The sequence below is a fragment of the Hyla sarda genome, chromosome 4 (assembly GCF_029499605.1).
Source record: "Hyla sarda isolate aHylSar1 chromosome 4, aHylSar1.hap1, whole genome shotgun sequence".
Taxonomy (NCBI): domain Eukaryota; kingdom Metazoa; phylum Chordata; class Amphibia; order Anura; family Hylidae; genus Hyla; species Hyla sarda.
The window spans coordinates 294,977,869-294,997,262 of NC_079192.1; the positions used below are offsets into that span (position 1 = coordinate 294,977,869).

Consider the following 19,394-nt stretch of genomic DNA (forward strand, 5'->3'; position numbering starts at 1 on the left):
AACACACTGTTCTCTGTGCAACAGAAAGCTGACTTGGCTAGGAGGGGAATCACTGGTGGCAAAAGCTTTTCTGTGCAACACACAGGGCTGTCTGTCCCAATCTATCTCTCTGCGGTGAAAGGCTGAAGTGAAGGGAAATATGGCTGCCGATTATATAGGGCTGTGACATCACAGGGGTGACTGGCTGGTGATAGGCTGCATGCTGCATGTGATTCAGGGTCATCCCGCCTACCCTTGTTCTTGCCTTCCCAGGATTTCTTGCCCCATGTCCTCACATGTGGATCCGCCATTTGCCCTGGAGCCTGGACTGCACTAAATGGAGTTTAAAGGGGTATTCCAGGAAAAAATACATTTTAATATATATATATATCAACTGGCTCCAGAAAGTTAAACATATTTGTAACGTACTTCTATTAAAAAATCTTAATCCTTTCAGTACTTATGAGCTTCTGAAGTTAAGGTTGTTCTTTTCTGTCTAAGTGCTCTCTGATGACACCTGTCTCGGAAAAAGCCCAGTTTAGAAGAAGTTTGCTATGGGGATTTGCTTCTAAACTGGGCGTTTCCCGAGACACGTGTCATCAGAGAGGACTTAGAAAAGAACAACCTTAACTTCAGAAGCTCATAAGTACTGAAAGGATTAAGATTTTTTAATAGCAGCAATTTACAAATCTGTTTAACTTTCTGGAGCCAGTTGGTATATAAAAAAAAAGTTTTTTCCTGGATAACCCCTTTAATGAAGCGATTTGTGCGATCGAATCGCGCCGATATTCGCATTCATTCACTACGAATCAAATTTTTCCTGAATTTCGTAATTAATTCAGATTCGTCAGATTCGATTCACTCATCCCTAACCATACATTTTGGACAAGGACTCTGTATCAGATCAGAAGTAAATAAGGGCCCCTGATCAGTCAGAATCTAGTTGGGAAACCCTACACGAGAAGAGGCTTAACTGAGCATCGGTACCTTATCAGCCCTGATAGAAGACAATGCCACGGCCTCTGAATATCGACGACCCCCCTTTGCCCCAGTATACCCGCTCCTTATCAAGATCTATAGGAAGCTGTCTAGTTCAGTCTCTCAGTTTCTCTAAGGTTTCATCTACTGGGGCTGCCAGAATTCTGGGTTTTATACCTCAGGGTCATTAATGGGCTGTAGTTTAGAGTCATTAATGTGCTCCAGTTCAAAGTAAACAATCATTGCCCTGATGTATTCCATTTTAAAGACTAATGCATAGGGCATTTTCTTTCTTGTTTCTGTGACACAAATCCACACATGCACCTTCATCAGTAGTAGAGTGATTGTACACGTAGTGGCTGTGTCACAAAAATGCACACAGTCTACCATGTGCTTCACCTGTACTTACCATAAAACAGTGGCAATTAGCAGTAAACCATGTGCAGTTTCACAGCTGCGGGGCAAGTATTGCTACACACGTTCAGTTACTCTATGTACCATAAGTGGAACCCACATGGCAAATGCACATTGCTATAGAGCCCAGAGGTTAAAGGGACCCACTCTGGGAAAAGAACATTCATAGGTAGTAACAAGTTGGTGGCTTTCTTTTTACCAACACTACCACTGGGTTCTCTGATACTGTAAATGCCTCTATTGTCCATACCTTTCATTATTGCTAGTTATGCTTTTAATTGCGTTTCCCGTCAGTCAGTGGAGTGGCCAATCTCATTTTGGTTACAGGGCCCCAATAATTTTAGTTACACCCCTGTAAATTGTGCAATCCAGTGGAGCTTTCTATATACATAGGGTACATTTTCTGCTCAGCAACCAAAGGTTACTTCTGCACTTAACTAGGAACCATTATGACACTGGTAAAAAGTCATATCATACAGCTATAAAATTATATAACTTAAAGGTTAAACATTGTATACAGCTAAGTGCTGTACTATATAAATAGAAAAAAAACAGCTGACTTGAGCTTTCCTAGCAGTAACATGGAATAAATGACATCATAGCCTGCGATCGCCTATTGACAACCAGCTGCTATTATTTAAATGATGCCGTTATTGTTGTTTTATATGCAATTCAAGTTCAACATTTGTCAAATATTTACTATTTCTTGGAATACATTATACATTTCCGATGGCAAGTTATGTGATTTCATATGGTAACCTATTAGGGTTGTTTATAAAAATAGAGAGAGAGAAAAAAATAACATCTGTCATTTCTATAAAAGGCCTACCATATCATATTGCATATTGCGATAAAAAGAAGTCATCATTTTTTCCTGGTAAACTTTTATCACTGTGTACGTCAAACAGCCTGTACTGATTGTTTGCAGAATTCTACCTACATCATGCAGGCTTCATAAAAAAAAGATGTGAGACATGCACGGCAGCAGCCTCCCTCCTGTGAATTTTTTCTTTCTTTCACTATGTCACCAAAGTGAATTCCTTTAAGTAAAAATAAATATGCTTTGTGATCCAGCCCCGCAATACTAAGGTATGATGATGTTATTTGTCAAGCAGCCCAAAAAAAGTCCTTGCTTAAAAAACTTGCCAGAAGAGGGAGAGAGAGAGAGAAAACACAACTGTTCTCCCAGCTGTTTCCTGTCTACAGTGTGTAAATGTAGATAAATGTGAGGATTTTCTGTAAATCCTTCTGTTTGCTAAATCTGACTGTCACTGCTAAAATCAGAGCAGATCCTACGCAATGGAGTAAAGTCCTTATATTCAAATGTGACATAGCTTTGAATATCTCTCTGGATTTCTTTTTTTTTTTTTTTTTCCTTTTTTTCCTTTTTCTTGTTATCAGCTAGCAATCTCATTTGCAGACTGAGTACTTAAAGAAGCTATGGAAAAAAACAACTCTCTCTCATCACAATTATTAAAGTGCCACTTTTGTGATATCTTAAAGGTAACCCATTTCTTATTTCATCTACTTTTAGATTTCTGCTTTAAAGATTTGCTGTGTCTCTTTTATTTCTTAGAATGCTTGAACTATTTTCCCCATCTGTCATTGAGCAGTGAATCTGCAATTTCCAAAATGCTGAATGTGCATTTTTTTTTTCTGCATGTGACTATTTTTCTATCTGCTAGCTGTAAATCAATGGACTAATATCTAAGGCATAGATGCTAATAGATAGAATCTGTTTTAATGTCATATAGGGGCTTTGTAGTATAGTCATTCTGTTGTGTATAGCTTGTGATTATCTGCGAAACAATGCATTTCTGGATTTATTGTATTACTTTGCATGCCTAGTATAGTGTTCTGCAATTGCTATTTATGCATACAGTTTGCTGTCAGATGAACAATAGATTTATGAAAATTGATTAACTCATTTAGGCTTTTTATACTATTATTATACTTAATGATGTCATGCTTTAATAACATATACTTACACCTGCTTTCAGTGTGACTATAGAATATTCAGGTAGTAAAAGTACTTTATTTTAGAGATTTTTTTGCTTGTAGATTTTATCATCATTTCTGTCTATAGATATTTTATTATATCTTTTTTTTCTTCTTTTTATTCACTCACTGCTAACAGGGGATGTCAAGTTGTGTTTGATGAGTTATAATACTATAGAATATGCTTTCAGGTTTTTTTTTTCCATACCATTGAGATCTTTTGTGTTCATGCTTATTTGATCAATGAGGTTTTAGTGACCTTTCTTGCAGTTACTGGCCAGTCTTCAAGTTTCCTTTCTCAGCATTAAAAGTTCTTAGGATTGTTTTTTTTTATATAGCTTGGAATGAGCTCATGATATTGGATCAGCCACTGCAAGTGTTCACTCTAGGCCCAATCCATAAAACATGCAATTGCTGCCCATTTGTAATTTATGTGTTTTAGGCAGAAAGAAAGTGACAAACACATTATAACAAGGATTCAGATAATCTCTCTGTTGGCTGCTAGAATTCGGTATTGTTCTGTTTCTGCATGGGAATTGGGGATGAAATGAACTTGGCTTGACTTTGAGTTCAAAATGTTAATGTGATAGTCCTCGATGGTTGGTTAAGTAAATGTGCTCATTTTCATGCTTAAAATGTATATGCCATAACCACAAAATGAATGGGTCTTCAGAATTGTGTTATCAAATGTTGTGAACATATTGTCTATTTTCAATAAAATAGGGAATATGTGATTTCGAGAAGCCAGTTTGGTTGTTGCCCAGTATGTCTTGACTGGCAATTTTTCAGATGCCTTGTATTGAAAATTCTTTATGACATTTTAGATTCAGAATGAAGACACTTAGAAAAACTTTTATATTAGAGAAACTCTGGTGTATTGAGCATCGATGTTCTATAGTGTAGAATGGGCCATGTAATGTGAATCTAGACTGTAGACATACTGGCTCTGATTTACCATTAGATTTCTATGCAAATTTTGCCTATTTTCCGACCATTCTGGATTTATTTTAGTTTTTTCCCGAAAATGTGGGCGTGGTTTACATTTTTCCGCAATCTGAGGCATTTATTACATTTTTGACTCAGTTTTTGGTTTATTTTCAGGCCGTGATTTTTCATTTTTAACAGGTTAAAAACCTTGGCGCACTTTGGCCCATTGCAGATGCACCAAAGTTTTCCTGGCATGGGTAAACAAATTCATACATTTCAGGGAAAAATTTAACAAAATTCACTAATTCACCTAAAGAGAGGAAAAGGGCAGTTCCTGAAAAACATGCCATTGGGGAGATTCCGTTAAATCCCCCCAACCTTCCACCCCCCCCCCCCCCCCAATATTTGATATGCAGGGTTACTAAGCCCTATGGCCCAAATTACTCTTCCCATCCCCACAGTATAGTGTCAGCTTCTGCAATGTAAATTTGGCATATATTTTAGCAGATTGCGACACTTGGTAAACAACCCTACAAATTGCACTTTTAGCCCTATAAAGTAAAACCCTACAGATTTATTATTGAAACCTAGACAAAAATGCTAAGGTCAGAACAATTCAGCAGAATGATGTAGTTTAAAAATAGCAAAAATGTTTCCTGTGAATGATTTGCTTAAACTTGATTGGAGCACAATGCATCACTTTTATCAGTGATGTAAATGTGCGTCCTGGAGCGTTAAATGACTTTAAAGTGAGCCTTGATGCTGCGCTTGCTTCATAGCATGAGTGTCGGCTACTATCAGGAGCCGGACAATCACCGGTAAAGATGGGAAGTGACGATCCCACCACTCCCAGTCATTAACTGTGATCAATGATGATCATGGCATCTAAAACACTTAATCATGAATGCCAGTTAGCTCAGGGGGCTCACCGGTCCCCCGCTACGTGACCGTGGAGGTCCAATGGGGTGTCAAAATGGGAGTGGAGGGTCCCCTAACCAGCTTAGCCAAAATGTATCAATGGAGCATTATACAGTGAATGCAATCTAATGATTGCACGTAAAAGTCCCCTATGAGGCCTTAAAGGGGTACTCCAGTGGAAAAAAAAAATGTTATAGCAGCTGGTGCCAGAAAGTTAAACAGATTTGGAAATTACTTCTGTTTAAAAAATGTTATCCTTCCAGTACTTATCAGCTGCTGTTTACTACAGAGGAAGCTCTTTTCTTTTTGAATTTCTTTTCTGTCTGACCACAGTGCTCTCTGCTGACACCTCTGTCCATGTCAGGAACTGTCCAGAGCAGGAGAGGTTTGCTATGGGGATTTGCTCCTGCTCTGGACAGTTTCTGACATGGACAGAGGTGTCAGCAGAGAGCACTGTGGCCAGACAGAAAATAAATTCAAAAAGAAAAGAACTTCCTCTGTAGCATAAGCAGCTGATAAGTACTGGAAAAATTAAGATTATTAACTTGAAGTAGTTTACAAATCTGTTAAACTTTTTGGCACCAGTTGGTTTAAAAAAAAAATGCTTTCCACCAGAGTACCCCTTTAAACAGTGTAAAAAATGCTTTTAAAATTATATAAACACCTCTCCCCTAATGAAAACACAAATTCACCCTTCATTTCCCATTTTTACCCCCTCCTCCAACCCAAAAAATACATAAAAATAATAATCATATTTGGTATTGCCACATGCATAATTGTTCAAACTATTAAAAAACATGTTTATGAATCCGCATAGAAAACGTTAGCGTAAAAAAATACCAAACATAAATGATGTTACATTTTTTTTATTTTTTGTCACATTATATATCAGAAACTTTTTTATAAAAAGTGATCAAAAAGTCCCATCAAAACAAAAATGGTACCAATAAAAACTACAGATCATGAAAATGCAAAAATGAAAATTGTCTTTGTCTTCAAGGCCAAAATGGACTTTTCCTTAAGGGGTTCATATCTGTTGAGAAAAACACAGAAAAAATTCAAACAGGAAAAAAAAACTACAAATATAGTAAATCTGTGCCCATGTATGGTATATTCCCTTAATTATTACGTTTTTGTCTTTATAAATGCTTGTGTTTAGGCAAACCATGCTGGGGGGCTCTGTTTTATGTTTATTAGTGATCCTTACTTAAACAGTGTTGTTTATAGATACCATTTAAGGTAAAATTGGTCAGAAAAGGAGATTGACGAGTGTAGCACTGGTCTCGGTGAATATATATATATCTGTACAGAGGCATAACTTGTAGCTTCTGGGCCCTGATGCAGAATCTGCAACAGGGCCCCATCTGCAAATAATAATACTGTTCTCTTATGGGGCCGATGTGCTTTTGGGGCCCCCTTAGGCACCCGGGCCACCCAGTGCGACTGCTACCTCTGCACCCCCTATAGCAACGCCTCTGCATCTGTATATAGTAATCACAATTGTAAATACTGCTTAGTGATGGGATTATTTAAACCATCTGCATGAAATAATATAATAATAATAAAAGGTAACTTTAGCAGGCAAAGAGGAAAATAATTAAGTATCCATTATTTCAACATGTTTGGTTGCCTTATTGTTTGGTTACATTTGGTTTTAGAAAAAACTGAGGCATAGTCTGAAGAAACACCATTATGTTTGCCTTTGAGAGTCTTGTCCCCAAAATGAGCTCCCCCACTGGTGGGGTTATTATGGAGTCGTTCCTTGTACGCCAACATGATTCATTTCAACAATAAGATTAAAAAATATATCTCTATATTGAAGTTAACCTGGTGGAATTAACTTCTAACTCAAAGGCTTTATTGGAATGTAATATTTTACCCTCTCAATTTTCGTTGATCATTGGGTAACGCCCCTCGCCCTTTTATACCCTAAGCACAGGGCTGTAAGTTAAGTAGAAGAATTGACAGTGATACAGGGATGTCTTAAAATCAATACAGGCCTGAAAATAAAAAGGTAAGGGCATGATGTGATAAATGTAGAAAATAGACTTTATGATCATTATTTAAGTTAAGTCACTTGGAAAGTAAATTTGCAAGTGTTGTGTTCAAGGTTCAATGATTCATTTTGGCAGATAGACTTAGACTTAAAGTGGGCAAGGCTTATCGATAATTTAAAAAAAGTAGCAATTCAGTTATTTCGATTCATATACTAAAGGTACTTTAATGTCTTCCCCTTCTTTTGTTCTATTATTTTACTTTTAATCTATAGTTTTTAAACAAAGCATTTCACTCTTTTGACGGTGTCTTCAAATAGCACCGCAACACTCACCAAGGGCAATTATAGGGGAGAACTATTTACATCATGTTAGCCTTCGATCTGGCAACAATGAAGCCATATAATGGAGCAAGAACCAATATGTCCCTAAGAGCTCAAGGCTTCAGTAAAATGTACGTCAATGACAAGTGTTAGCAAGGATTTAAAGTCAACCCTATAAACTTACAAACATTTTAATCGGACTTGTATTGAATAAACTGATTGCAGCAGAAAAATATAAAACATCAGATCTTTCTAAAAGTTCCAAACATCAGAGACATACACATAAAATACATATTTTGGAGATGTTGTATTGAATCTTCTAGAAGTACCTTTTGCAATGGTATAAGCTAATAGAGCCAACACTTTTTAGTTCAATTATTTAAATAAAAAATAAAAAAAACTGTGTTTGAGGAACGTTGTAATGCTGTAATAATAGTAATAGGTTTTGATTTCATGTTTTATAACATGTATTAAGAGTTAAAGGGTAAAAGCAAAACCTTATTGGCTATATTTGTTCACCTTATCATATAGTTTTTCTGGGACTACTTGGCGGTTGCTGTCAATAACTATATGGAGGCTTACTTGTCATTTTAGCAATAAATGGTCTAAACCATGAGTTAAATTAAAGAATGTTTTTTAAAAAGCAATACCTATGCATTTTCCACAAATATATTGTTGGTCTGTTTTGGTTATGAGGCGGTTTGTATCCTAATTAAATCAGGCAGGCCATGGTGGTCCTAATGTTCTGCATAAACAACGGATGTTTCTGAATGTAAAATCTGTAAAGATGGTATGTACACCATGGCTACCCCCGCTCCTCATCTTATTTCTTACGGAAACTTTTTGAGGAAACACCATATATAATCATGTGCTTGCACTGATGAAACGTGTATAGGTAGACACACCTAGTCGTATTGTAAAGTGTACTCTTGGAAAATATATGGGTCCAGATGATATCCCACATTCCATATAATAATATTGGGTTAATATTGGTATAAAGAGATATATAAATATCTTGCAACCCTACTGTTCAGGCTTTAGAGCACTTCTCTAAGCAATGTTATGTCTGTGTTTGTTTTACAGGTGAAGGCACACACAATGTCCTATCTTCATCTCTTTTACCTGGGTTTTTGTCTACTCACTTTAACCCATTCAGCAGCTGCTGGCCAAGAGACACTCTGTGGCGCTGAGTTAGTGGATGCTCTTCAGTTTGTGTGTGGAGAAAGGGGCTTCTTTTTCAGTAAGTTTTTTGTTGATGCTTATATATACTTAAATTATAAACTCAGCTATGTATTACAGATGTACTGCACAAAATTGAACAATGTATTTTTTGTAAGAAGGGTTGTCTAATCACAAGCTACCCTAGCTTATCCTACTGTTGGATATTCCATAATGTGTGTTTGGGGGGGGGGGGGGGACCTTGGCAACAAGTGTGCAATACACCCCCCCCCCCCCCACACACACACACACACACACACTCTCCTCCCAACACCACTGTAGGTTAAATGACTCAGTACACAGTGCACAGATGTGTTGAGTAATTCAGATGAACATTCTGATCTGTGATCTCAGAATACCCTATTTAGAGGTGGGATTTCTAAACCAGGTAACCGGTTAACTTTCCGGATCACCATGCTATATATTTATGGTGGAGAATACCATGGTTGCTGCCAATTCCTCTTCCAATGCACACTGCCAATCAAGTGTTACACTGCATGGGTGAGTCTTAATTTAAGACAAATTAGTTGATGAAGACACCATACCTAAGTGCTCGTACAGATGGTCGTAGATGATTTATGAACACACAACCTTCACGCATTATAAAATGTCCTCTGTCGGGCAGTGTATACATTTTCTCCAGGAGTATCCACTTACATAGGCTCCTTTCAGCTCAATGGGTTTACCCACGGATGCATTCACATACAAACATAACTAGCAATGAATCAAAGGTGTTTTCCCACTACAATAAATTATAACTAATTCATGTAAAAAACTGATCACAGAAATCTATTCCACACCTAAGAAAGCATCCATCACTCTATTTAAACATCTTGGCTTAAGGGTGCTATTACACTGTGGAGTTTTTGCTGCAGCTTTGAAACCAAAACCAGGTGTGGATCCTAATGAATTAGATACAATAAAGAGCAGATGCTATTAATACTCTGTTATAAATCCATTCCTGGTGTGGAATGGATTCAAACAGAACAAACAGAGAAGAAGTTATACTATCTAACTCATTTTGTTTAATGCCTAGTTTCGGCACTAAAGTTGCAGAAAAAACTGCACTGTGTAGGAGCACCCATTCTATTGTGCAGGCACAACCACTCAAATAATTGCTGGATAGTTCTCACAGCATGTTACATGTTTATGTTGCCAGGAGTGTTAACCCACCACACTCAAAGGTAAAGGTTGCCAGTGCCAAGGGCCGGATAAGGAATACTTCAAATTCCAGGTTAAGATAACCACTTGAACTTTACTTGAGCAATTGCAGGAAGGTAATACCGACAGTTCAGTACAACAGATGTGCAATTGTAATGGTGGCTGAAGCAAGAAACCCCAGTTGCTTTTATGAAATTGTTGAGACTTGACTTGACTGGACTTGACTTTGGGAGTTGACTAACACTGCCTTGCGCTGCTTCACAGTAGAAATTCCAATTTTGGTGCTTACCGCCAGGGTGGACTGTAATGGGCAGGTGCGGCCTGAGGATCTTCACAAGTCTATCCTTGGGAGCTATGGGGCCCACCAGTTTCTTCTATAGTCCCCAAAGCTTTGACTTAGACTGGACTGATGAACTGGTCAGTGTAATCTGTGTGAAGAGTGTAGACACTCTTAATTCAAGTTCAGCAACTGGGTTTTGAGCCTGTCCCCATGAAGGAAGAGACAGGTGAAACAGCAGAGGTCTTGCCTCTACCTTCACAGCAAGAAATACAATAAAGGCATTTGCCATGACATAATACATTTTGACATGGAGCTGGAGTGGCAGAAGCCAGCACCATGTAGGGAAATCCACCTGACAGGGCAAGCAGACAAGGGTGTTCTGCTCTGAGACACTACATTATCACCCTTTGTAATAGGGTCCTAAGTTTAATTCATTGCCATAAGTAGAGACCACTTGCTCTCCTGTAAACTAGTGTAAAATGTTCAATCTTCAGAATTGTTGGAGCTCTGACCACTGGGTTAACTGATAGGTCGCAAACTATTGAAGTGGAATAATTATTTAAATTGCAATGTCAATTACTGTGTTCTTGCTGATTGACTAAGACTGGAATTGATCTCATAAGAATCAGCGGCTCTGACCACATAATGGATCCCTAGAATAACATCATTTATCTGTACTATAGGCCCAGAAAATAATGAAAATCCCTTCTTTTCTATCAGTGATAAGTTGCCCTTCTGGATGAATTACGTTGTAGATGGAATTTTTATGTGCAGTAAAGTTACAAGTTACAATGCATCACTATCAAGAAGTATTAAAATAATTACTCCTAGTGGAAGAAGATAATCAAAATGGTACACAGTGACCAAATAACAGCAATATGTATTAACAAAAACATTTGAGGGGGATAATAAAAAAAAACTATCTTTGTTACCCCTAGCAACTACTTAGAGCTGAGCTTTCATTTTACCAGACCTCAAATAAAATATTCAAGTATTTTGGTTGCAATGGGCAAGGAAATATGCGCAAATTAAATATGAAAGTATCCCATGTGCCATTTCATTAATTCCCTCTCCCCTCTGTGCCATTTCATTAACCCCCTCCCCTCCTCCCCCTGTACCAATTCATTAAACACCCCCCCATCCTTCCCCCTGTGCCAATTCATGAACCGCCCTCCCCTCCTCCCCTTGTGCCAATTTATTACCCCCCCCTCCTCTCTGTGCCAATTCTTTAACCCTCCCCCCTGTTCCAATTCATTAACCCCCCTGTTCCAATTCATTAACCCCCTCCCCCCCACTGTGCCAATGTATTAACTCCCCTCCCCCACTGTACCAATTCATTAACCCCCCCTCCTCTCCTCCCTACTGTGCCAATTCATTAACCCCCCCTCCCCTCCTCTCCACTGTGCCAATTCATTAACCCCCCCTCCCCTCTGTGCCATTTAATTAACCCCCCCCCCCCCCCTGCGCTGCTGCCTCACCTTTACACACACTCACCTGGCCTGTGAGTCCAGCAGGCTCAGGTGGTGCACGGTGTCCGCAGTATGCACACGTTCTTCTCTCCTGCGGCGGCCGCGACTGACGTGTGACGTCAGTGACGTCCTCCTGCACGGGTCAGCAGAGGAACGTCGTAGACGCCAGAAAGTTAAACAGATTTGTAAATTACTTATATTAAAAAATCTTAATCCTTTTAGTACTTTTTAGCAGCTGTAAGCAACAGAGGAAATGTTTTACTTTTTGAATTTCTTTTTTGTGTTGTCCACAGTGCTCTCTGCTGACACCTCTGTCCGTGTCAGGAACTGTCTAGAGTAGCATAGGTTTGCTATGGGGATTTTCTCCTGCTCTGGACAGTCCCTCATACGGGCATCAGGTGTCAGCAGAGAGCACTGTGGACAACGCAAAAAAAGAAATTAAAAAAATATTTTCCTCTGTAGCAAACAGCTGCTAAAAAGTACAGAAAGGATTAAGATTGTTTAATAGAAGTAATTAACAAATCTGTTTAACTTTCTGGCACCAGTTTATTTGAAAAAAAAAAAGTTTCCACCGGAGTACCCCTTTAAGTGAATGTTAACAAAATCAGAGATCCTGTGTAGATTCACATCACCCACTGTGGTTTGGGGTCACTCTGAGCTGGGGTTTACTTGTAAATGAGCTTGTATGGACACTCTTTGGACACTAAGCTCTAATTTAGTGCCATGCTGAACCATGAACCTTTTTTAGATAAGCAGCTGTTCTATGTTTCTAAAGTATATATATCATATCTATTTACACAGGTCTAATTCCAATGCCATATACCTAGCAGAAAAGCAGCTAATTGAATTGCTTGTGCTAAGGTATAAGCTTTGTGTGCATCATTTATATGTCTCAGAATTTTTGTATGCCCTATCAGGTAAAGCAGAATATTACAGTATATATATAGCCAATACATTTTTATTTACAACTCTGTAACAGAATTCATAGACATCTTGGAGAAGGGGCTAGGTAATATAGATATGAGCAGACGTAAGGAGGCAAAGGGTGTGTGCTATCTATCATATTCTACAATAACGGATTACACAGTATGGAAATCTAGGGTGGTGGGAATAACAGCTTTGTTTGGTCACATCCTTGCTGCTGCCTTAAATATGAATAATACATTTGAAATTTAAAATGATATCACTTAGATATAATCAGAAAAAGGTGACACTTGCTCTTTCAGCCAAGTATATTGATATAGGAAAATGCGCCACTTTTCCTCTGCACTGGTTTTGATAAATCTCCCCCTATGTCTTTTTTTTTTTAGTAAATACTTGTATTCTTCATAATAGCAATGTTGGAGCACCTCTTGTTAGAACTGCAGTGAGATGTCTCTGTGTCATTCCTTCTCAAACTGTATGAATAAATTGACAACCAGCTAATGCATGTATTGTAACAAATTGTATTGATTTTTACTGCTGCTTATGGGTGACAAAATATGCAAGGTAAACACCACAAATTGTGTCTTTAATTAAATAAATAAAAAGTCTGGAACAATCTTCTCATTCATTTGGAGAAAAAGTTATTGAGTATAAATGGAAAGTTATGGAACAGACCAAAATTGGATTCCTTATTGCCAAACATTATACAGTAACTACACCAAATATCTAGAGAAGTGTCATTCCCATAACAAAAAAATAACTAGATCTCCCTTATAGTACTTGTTTACTATCCCCAAAAGCCATCCCCATGGAGCTATAATTCAGTAATTAATACAAAAAATCTCTGTGGATGCCAGGCCATGTAGGTTGGGTATTAATAATATACTTAAGAATATACTTCCTGACAGAATATCAGATGCTCCAGCATTGTTATTTTATGAGGAATAGAAGAAGTTACTGAAGCAGACATGTCAGGATAGAGTAGACAGGTCCCCTTTAAATGTAGCCGAGACCAACATGATAACTTCTTAAAACTGCAGAGTGTATCCTGAGATATATTTGGCCCCACAATTCCTCGGGCATCCCTTTTATTTATTTTAATACACAAAAAGTCAGACATCAGACCAGACCTGTAAATAAATTAAGACTACAGATTAGACCCCAAAACCTTAGACCCAAGACTAAAACCAAACTTCATTTAGACCTCTGACTACTGTCCAAAATGAATACACAACCCAAACAAACCCCGAAATTATTCCAAACCCTAGGCCTAAATATAATAATAAATTAGCTAAAAAAAAACAAAATATATATTCAAATCAACTGGTAACAGAAAGTTAAACAGATTTGTAAATGCCTTCCATTTAAAAATCTTTTTCCTTCTAGTACTTATCAGCTGCTGTATACTACAGAGAAAGTTGGGTAGTTATTTCAAGTATGACCACAGTGCTCTCTGCTGACACCTCTGTCCATGTCAGGAACTGTCCAGAGCTATAAGGATTTGCTCCTACTTTAAATGGGCACTATCAGATATAGAAACTTTTGATATGTTGTAAAGCATGTATAACCAATAGGTTTTGCAATAGCTTTCATTAGAAAGTTTTCAGTATTTCATACTGAAAAAGCCAGTCATAAGGAATTCATCACCTACTTCATCATCATACTGACAGATAGCCGATCTATCATTAATTCTGTAAAGAGAGCCGTAGTATATATACTGATGCTGTATACATGTAACCCCTCAGAGAGAAATTTTGAAAAAAATACACATAAGAAATATGCTCATAACGGAAACAAATGTATCCATGCAGCTTGTGTTGAACAATACCAGTGTTTTCTGGGAATTTTAGTTACACATCTGTTTATGGAAGAAATGTTTTCATCACATAGATTTTTTTATTTTTTATTTTTTTGCAACTGTGGATTATGGATTTATTTTTTCTGCATTAGCACTTCAAAAATCTGACAGCGCAGATGACATGTCTGATTTCCAGTTATTCAGAATGAGGTCATGTAGAAGACATTCTCTATAATGTCTGTTACTAGGAGAAGAGAGGCAGCTAGGACCTATCGGGTTTAGAAAAGTGCTGCTAGTGAGCCACTATTGTCCAATATTGAGTAGGTAAAGTTTTCAGGTAAGGTTACCTTCCTCACCCTTGCTACTGAAAACCTGACCAGGATACGAGGATACGCCTTTGCTAGCAAACAAGCAATAAGGAAGCAGAACAAAGGTCATATAGTGTGGACACAAATATAAAGACTTTCCATCCTGATGGCAAACCTTGCTACTTGGGGGCACATATGAATCATTGCGATCATGCTCACTCTATTTTAACACTACATATAAACAGGAGCTGTGGTCAGTCCCCCCCCCCCCATTTTATAGCCTCCATTGCCCTGATTTCGATGTTTTTTTATTTGTTGTTACAACCCCCTGTTACTAAGATATAAAGATTTATTTGCCTGTCTATGTATACTTTTACATGAAATAGTCAGATGGGTGGAAACTTTATTGCAAAATGAAATGTAAAATACTATGATGTTCACGGAGGTGTCAAGTTCCTTAACCCCTTAAAGGGGTATGCCGGTGGAAAACTTTTTTTTTTTTTTTTTTAAATCAACTGATGCCAGAAAGTTAAACAGATTTGTAAATTACTTCTATTAAAAAATCTTAATCCTTCCAGTACTTATTAGCTGCTGAATACTACAGAGGGAATGGTTTTCTTTTTGGAACACAGAGCTCTCTGCTGACATCATGACCACAGTGTTCTCTGCTGACATCTCTGTCCATTCTTAGAACTGTCCAGAGTAGGAGAAAATCCCCATAGCAAACATATGCGGCTCTGGACAGTTCCTAAAATGGACAGAGATGTCAGCAGAGAGCACTGTGCTCGTGATGTCAGCAGAGAGCACTGTGTTCCAAAAAGAAAAGAATTTCCTCTGTAGCTTTCAGCAGCTAATAAGTACTGGAAGGATTATGATTTTTTAATAGAAGTAATTTACAAATCTGTTTAACTTTCTGGCACCAGTTGATTACAAAAAAAAAGTTTTCCACTGGAGTACCCCGTTAAGGACTAAGCCCATTTTGAACCTTAAAGGGGTACTCCGCTCTAAACATCTTATCCCCTATCCTATCTGCAAGAGACCCCAGCAATCTCCGGGCCAGCAGCTGCGCGTCCATAACACATAAGCTTGCAGCTTCCGCGTTCATGACGTCACGCCCACCCCCTCTATTCATGTTTATGGAAGGGGGTGTGACGGCTAGTACATAGCTGTCATTCTCACTCCCATAGACGTGAATGGAGGGGGTGTGGGTCAGGCATTGCCAGTCATCCGGCATGAAGTGGAGTTGGCTCCATGCACCTTATGACAGGGGTCCCGCAGCACAGATCGTGGGAGTCCCCAGTGGCAGGACTCTTGCGATCTAACATCTTATCCCCTATCCTTCGGATAGGCAATAAGATGTTTTCAGCAGAGTACCCCGTTAAGGACCAGGCCAATTTTAGATTTTGCACTTTTGTTTTTCCTCTTCCCCTTCTAAAAATAATAACGCTTTCAATTTTGCACCTACAGACCCATATAAGGGCTTGTTTCATGTGTCACCAATTGTACTTTGTAAAACCATCAGTCATTTACCACAAATGAAAAAATTTATATTTGTTGGGTGAAATTGAAAAAAAAACACAATTTTTTAACTTTTGAGGGCTTCCGTTTCTACACAGTGCAATTTTCGGTAAAAATGACACCTTATCTTTATTCTGTAGGTCCATACAGGTAAAGGATACCCATTTTTTGTAGGTTTTATTTTATTTTACTACTTGCACCAAAATTAGTTATCTTCTGACCCCTATAACTTTTTTATTTTTCCGCATACAGGGCTATATGAGGGCTAATTTTTTTTTTATTTTTTTTTTTTGCGCCGTGGTCTGTAGTTTTTATTTGTACCATTTTATTTTTATGGGACTTTTTGATCACTTTTTTTTATAAATTTAATTATGGTATATTAAGTGACCAAAAATGCACAATTTTTTTACGTGTACGCCCATGTGGGGCAAAAAAGTATTTAGTCAGCCACCAATTGTGCAAGCTCTCCCACTTAAAGGGGTATTCTAGGCCAAAACTTTTTTTTATATATCAACTGGCTCCGGAAAGTTAAACAGATTTGTAAATTACTTCTATTAAAAAATCTTAATCCTTCCAATAGTTATTAGCTTCTGAAGTTGAGTTGCTGTTTTCTGTCTAACTGCTTTCTGATGACTCACGTCCCGGGAGCTGTCCAGCTCCTATGGGGATATTCTCCCATCATGCACAGCTCCTGGGACGTGATATCATCATTGAGCAGTTAGACAGAAAACTTCAGAAGCTAATAACTATTGGAAGGATTAAGATTTTTTAATAGAAGTAATTTACAAATCTGTTTAACTTTCCGAAGGCAGTTGATATATATACAAAAAAAAGTTTTTGCCTGGAATACCCCTTTAAAAGGCCTGTAATTTTCATCATAGGTATACCTCAACTACGAGAGACATAATGAGAAGAAAAAACTCCCTTAAATCACAGTGTCTGATTTTTAAAGAATTTATTTGCAAATTATGGTGAAAAATAAGTATTTGGTCAATAATAAAAGTTAATCTCAGTACTTTGTTATATACATTTTGTTGGCAATGACAGAGGTCAAACGTTTTCTGTAAATCTTCCCAAGGTTTTCACACACTGTTGCTGGTATTTTTGCCCATTCCTCCATGCAGGTCTCCTCTAGAGCAGTGATGTTTTGGGGCTGTCGCTTGGCAACACAGACTTTCAACTCCCTCCAAAGGTTTTCTATGGTTTTGAGATCTGGAGACTGGCTAGACCACTCCAGAACCTTGAAAAGCTTCTTATAAAACCACTCATTCGTTGCCCTGGCGGTGTGTTTGGGATCATTGTCATGCGGAAATACCCATTGCTCTTCTTCTCTCCCCCCCCTCCCCCCCCCCCCCCAATGAATTGTCATCCTCAGCGCTCTGTCCCCACATTAGGGAACTAATCATATGTGACCCGCAGGCGCTGCTCTGCTTCCTTCCCTCCCCTCTCCCCCCCCCCCAAAGCAATGTCCCTGCAAGGGTTAAAGAACATCTGCACTGATGAATTTTACATATTCCTGTGCCCAGACTGCAAAAATAAACAAAATAAACTTTGACTCATCTTCCTGCGTTCCCCCGTTGCTACGGTAATGGCCTCATGATCCTCATGCTGCTTCCTGGGGGCTGGAACGTCACATAGCCGTCAGTGTATCACCGGCCGCAGCAATGTCCCACCTCGGCCGGTTATAGGCTGAGCACACTGTCATGTAAGGACCAAGCTTTTTTGCACTTTTGTTTTTTCCTCCTTACCTTTTAAAAATCATCACCCTTTCAATTCTGCACCTAAAAAATCCATATGATGACTTATTTTTTGCGCAACCAATTCTACTTTGTAATGACATCAGTCATTTTACCCAAAAATCTATGGTGAAATGGAAATAAAAATCATTGTACGACAAAATTGAAGAAAAAACGCCATTTTGTAAATTTTGGGGGCTTTCGTTTCTACGCAGTAAATTTTTTTCGGTAAAAATTAAATTTGATCTTTATTCTGTAGGTCCATACGATTAAAATTATATCCTACTTACATAGGTTTCATTTTGTCGTACTTCTGGAAAAAATCATAACTACATGCAGGAAAATTAATCCATTTAAAATTGTCTTATTCTGACCCCTTTAACGTTTTAATTTTTTCGCATATGGGTCTATATGAGGCTCCTATTTTGCGCCGTGATCTGAAGTTTTTATCTGTATCATTTTTGTTTTGATCAGACTTTTTGATCGCATTTTATTCTTTTTTATTCTTTGGAATTTTTTTTCCGCGTACGCCATTGACCGTTAAGTTTAATTAATGATACATTTTTATAGTTCGGACATTTACGCACGTGGCGATACTACATATGTTCATTTTTATTATGTTTATATATTTTTTATATGGAATTTCGGAAAAGGGGGGGGATTTAAACTTTCAATAAGGAAGTGTGTGTGTGTTTTTAAACTTTTTAAAAACTTTTTTTTTTACACTTTTAGTCCCCTTAGGGAACTTTTAGGATGAATCATTTGATTCTTCATATAGATCAATCTGGTTCCATAAAATCACATTGATCTGTGTGCTCTGCGCCCGATTGAAAAAGTCTGGTCCTGCCAGGCTTTATCATTCTCAGCGTAGGAGCTGGCATGGTAGGAGAGGTAAGCCCCCAGGCTACCTCAGAGCAGTGGATCCCCCCCCCCCCCCCTGCGATCGTGCTGCAGGGGGACCACCAGGTACGGGATGAAGGCAAACATATAGACGTCCATGGTCGTTAACCGGTTAAGCAAGAGGTCATTTTCTGATGACACATTCCCTTTAGCAAGAACAAGACTGCCACCTAGGGTAGTTTAGAAGAAAAAAAACATCAACATGCGCCAAATAATACATCTTAATAATCAAATTATTTTAAGAGAATTATGTAATTTAATATATTCACTTAGATGTGCCAAGGCTTCAAGCAGATGTATGAATATGTTGAAATATTCTCAGTCAAATGTTTGAGTCCAGTCAATAACTCTGCAATAACATTGCAATAAACTTTGTAATAAGCCTTGCTGCATTCACTCAGGGGCGTAGCTAGAAACCACAGGGCCCCAATGCGAAAAATTGCCCTGGGCCCCCCTACCACCTGATGACCTACTTCCCCAATCCCGGATGACCCATTACTCAGCCGCACAAAGATATCAGTGAACACAGCACTGATGGGACACAGTCAAGA

At 38.2% G+C, this 19,394-nt stretch overlaps 1 protein-coding gene across 1 annotated transcript in view; it reads left to right on the forward strand.

The window, feature by feature from the left end:
- The first annotated feature begins 2,725 nt into the window (after positions 1-2,725).
- The window catches only part of IGF1 (insulin like growth factor 1), a 104,408-nt gene continuing 87,739 nt past the window's right edge, over positions 2,726-19,394 (forward strand). The window contains exons 1-2 of the mRNA XM_056569400.1: positions 2,726-2,874; positions 8,615-8,771. Of these exons, the coding sequence (XP_056425375.1) occupies positions 2,812-2,874; positions 8,615-8,771 (220 nt within the window). The 5' untranslated portion in view covers positions 2,726-2,811. The remainder of the gene's footprint in view (positions 2,875-8,614; positions 8,772-19,394) is intronic.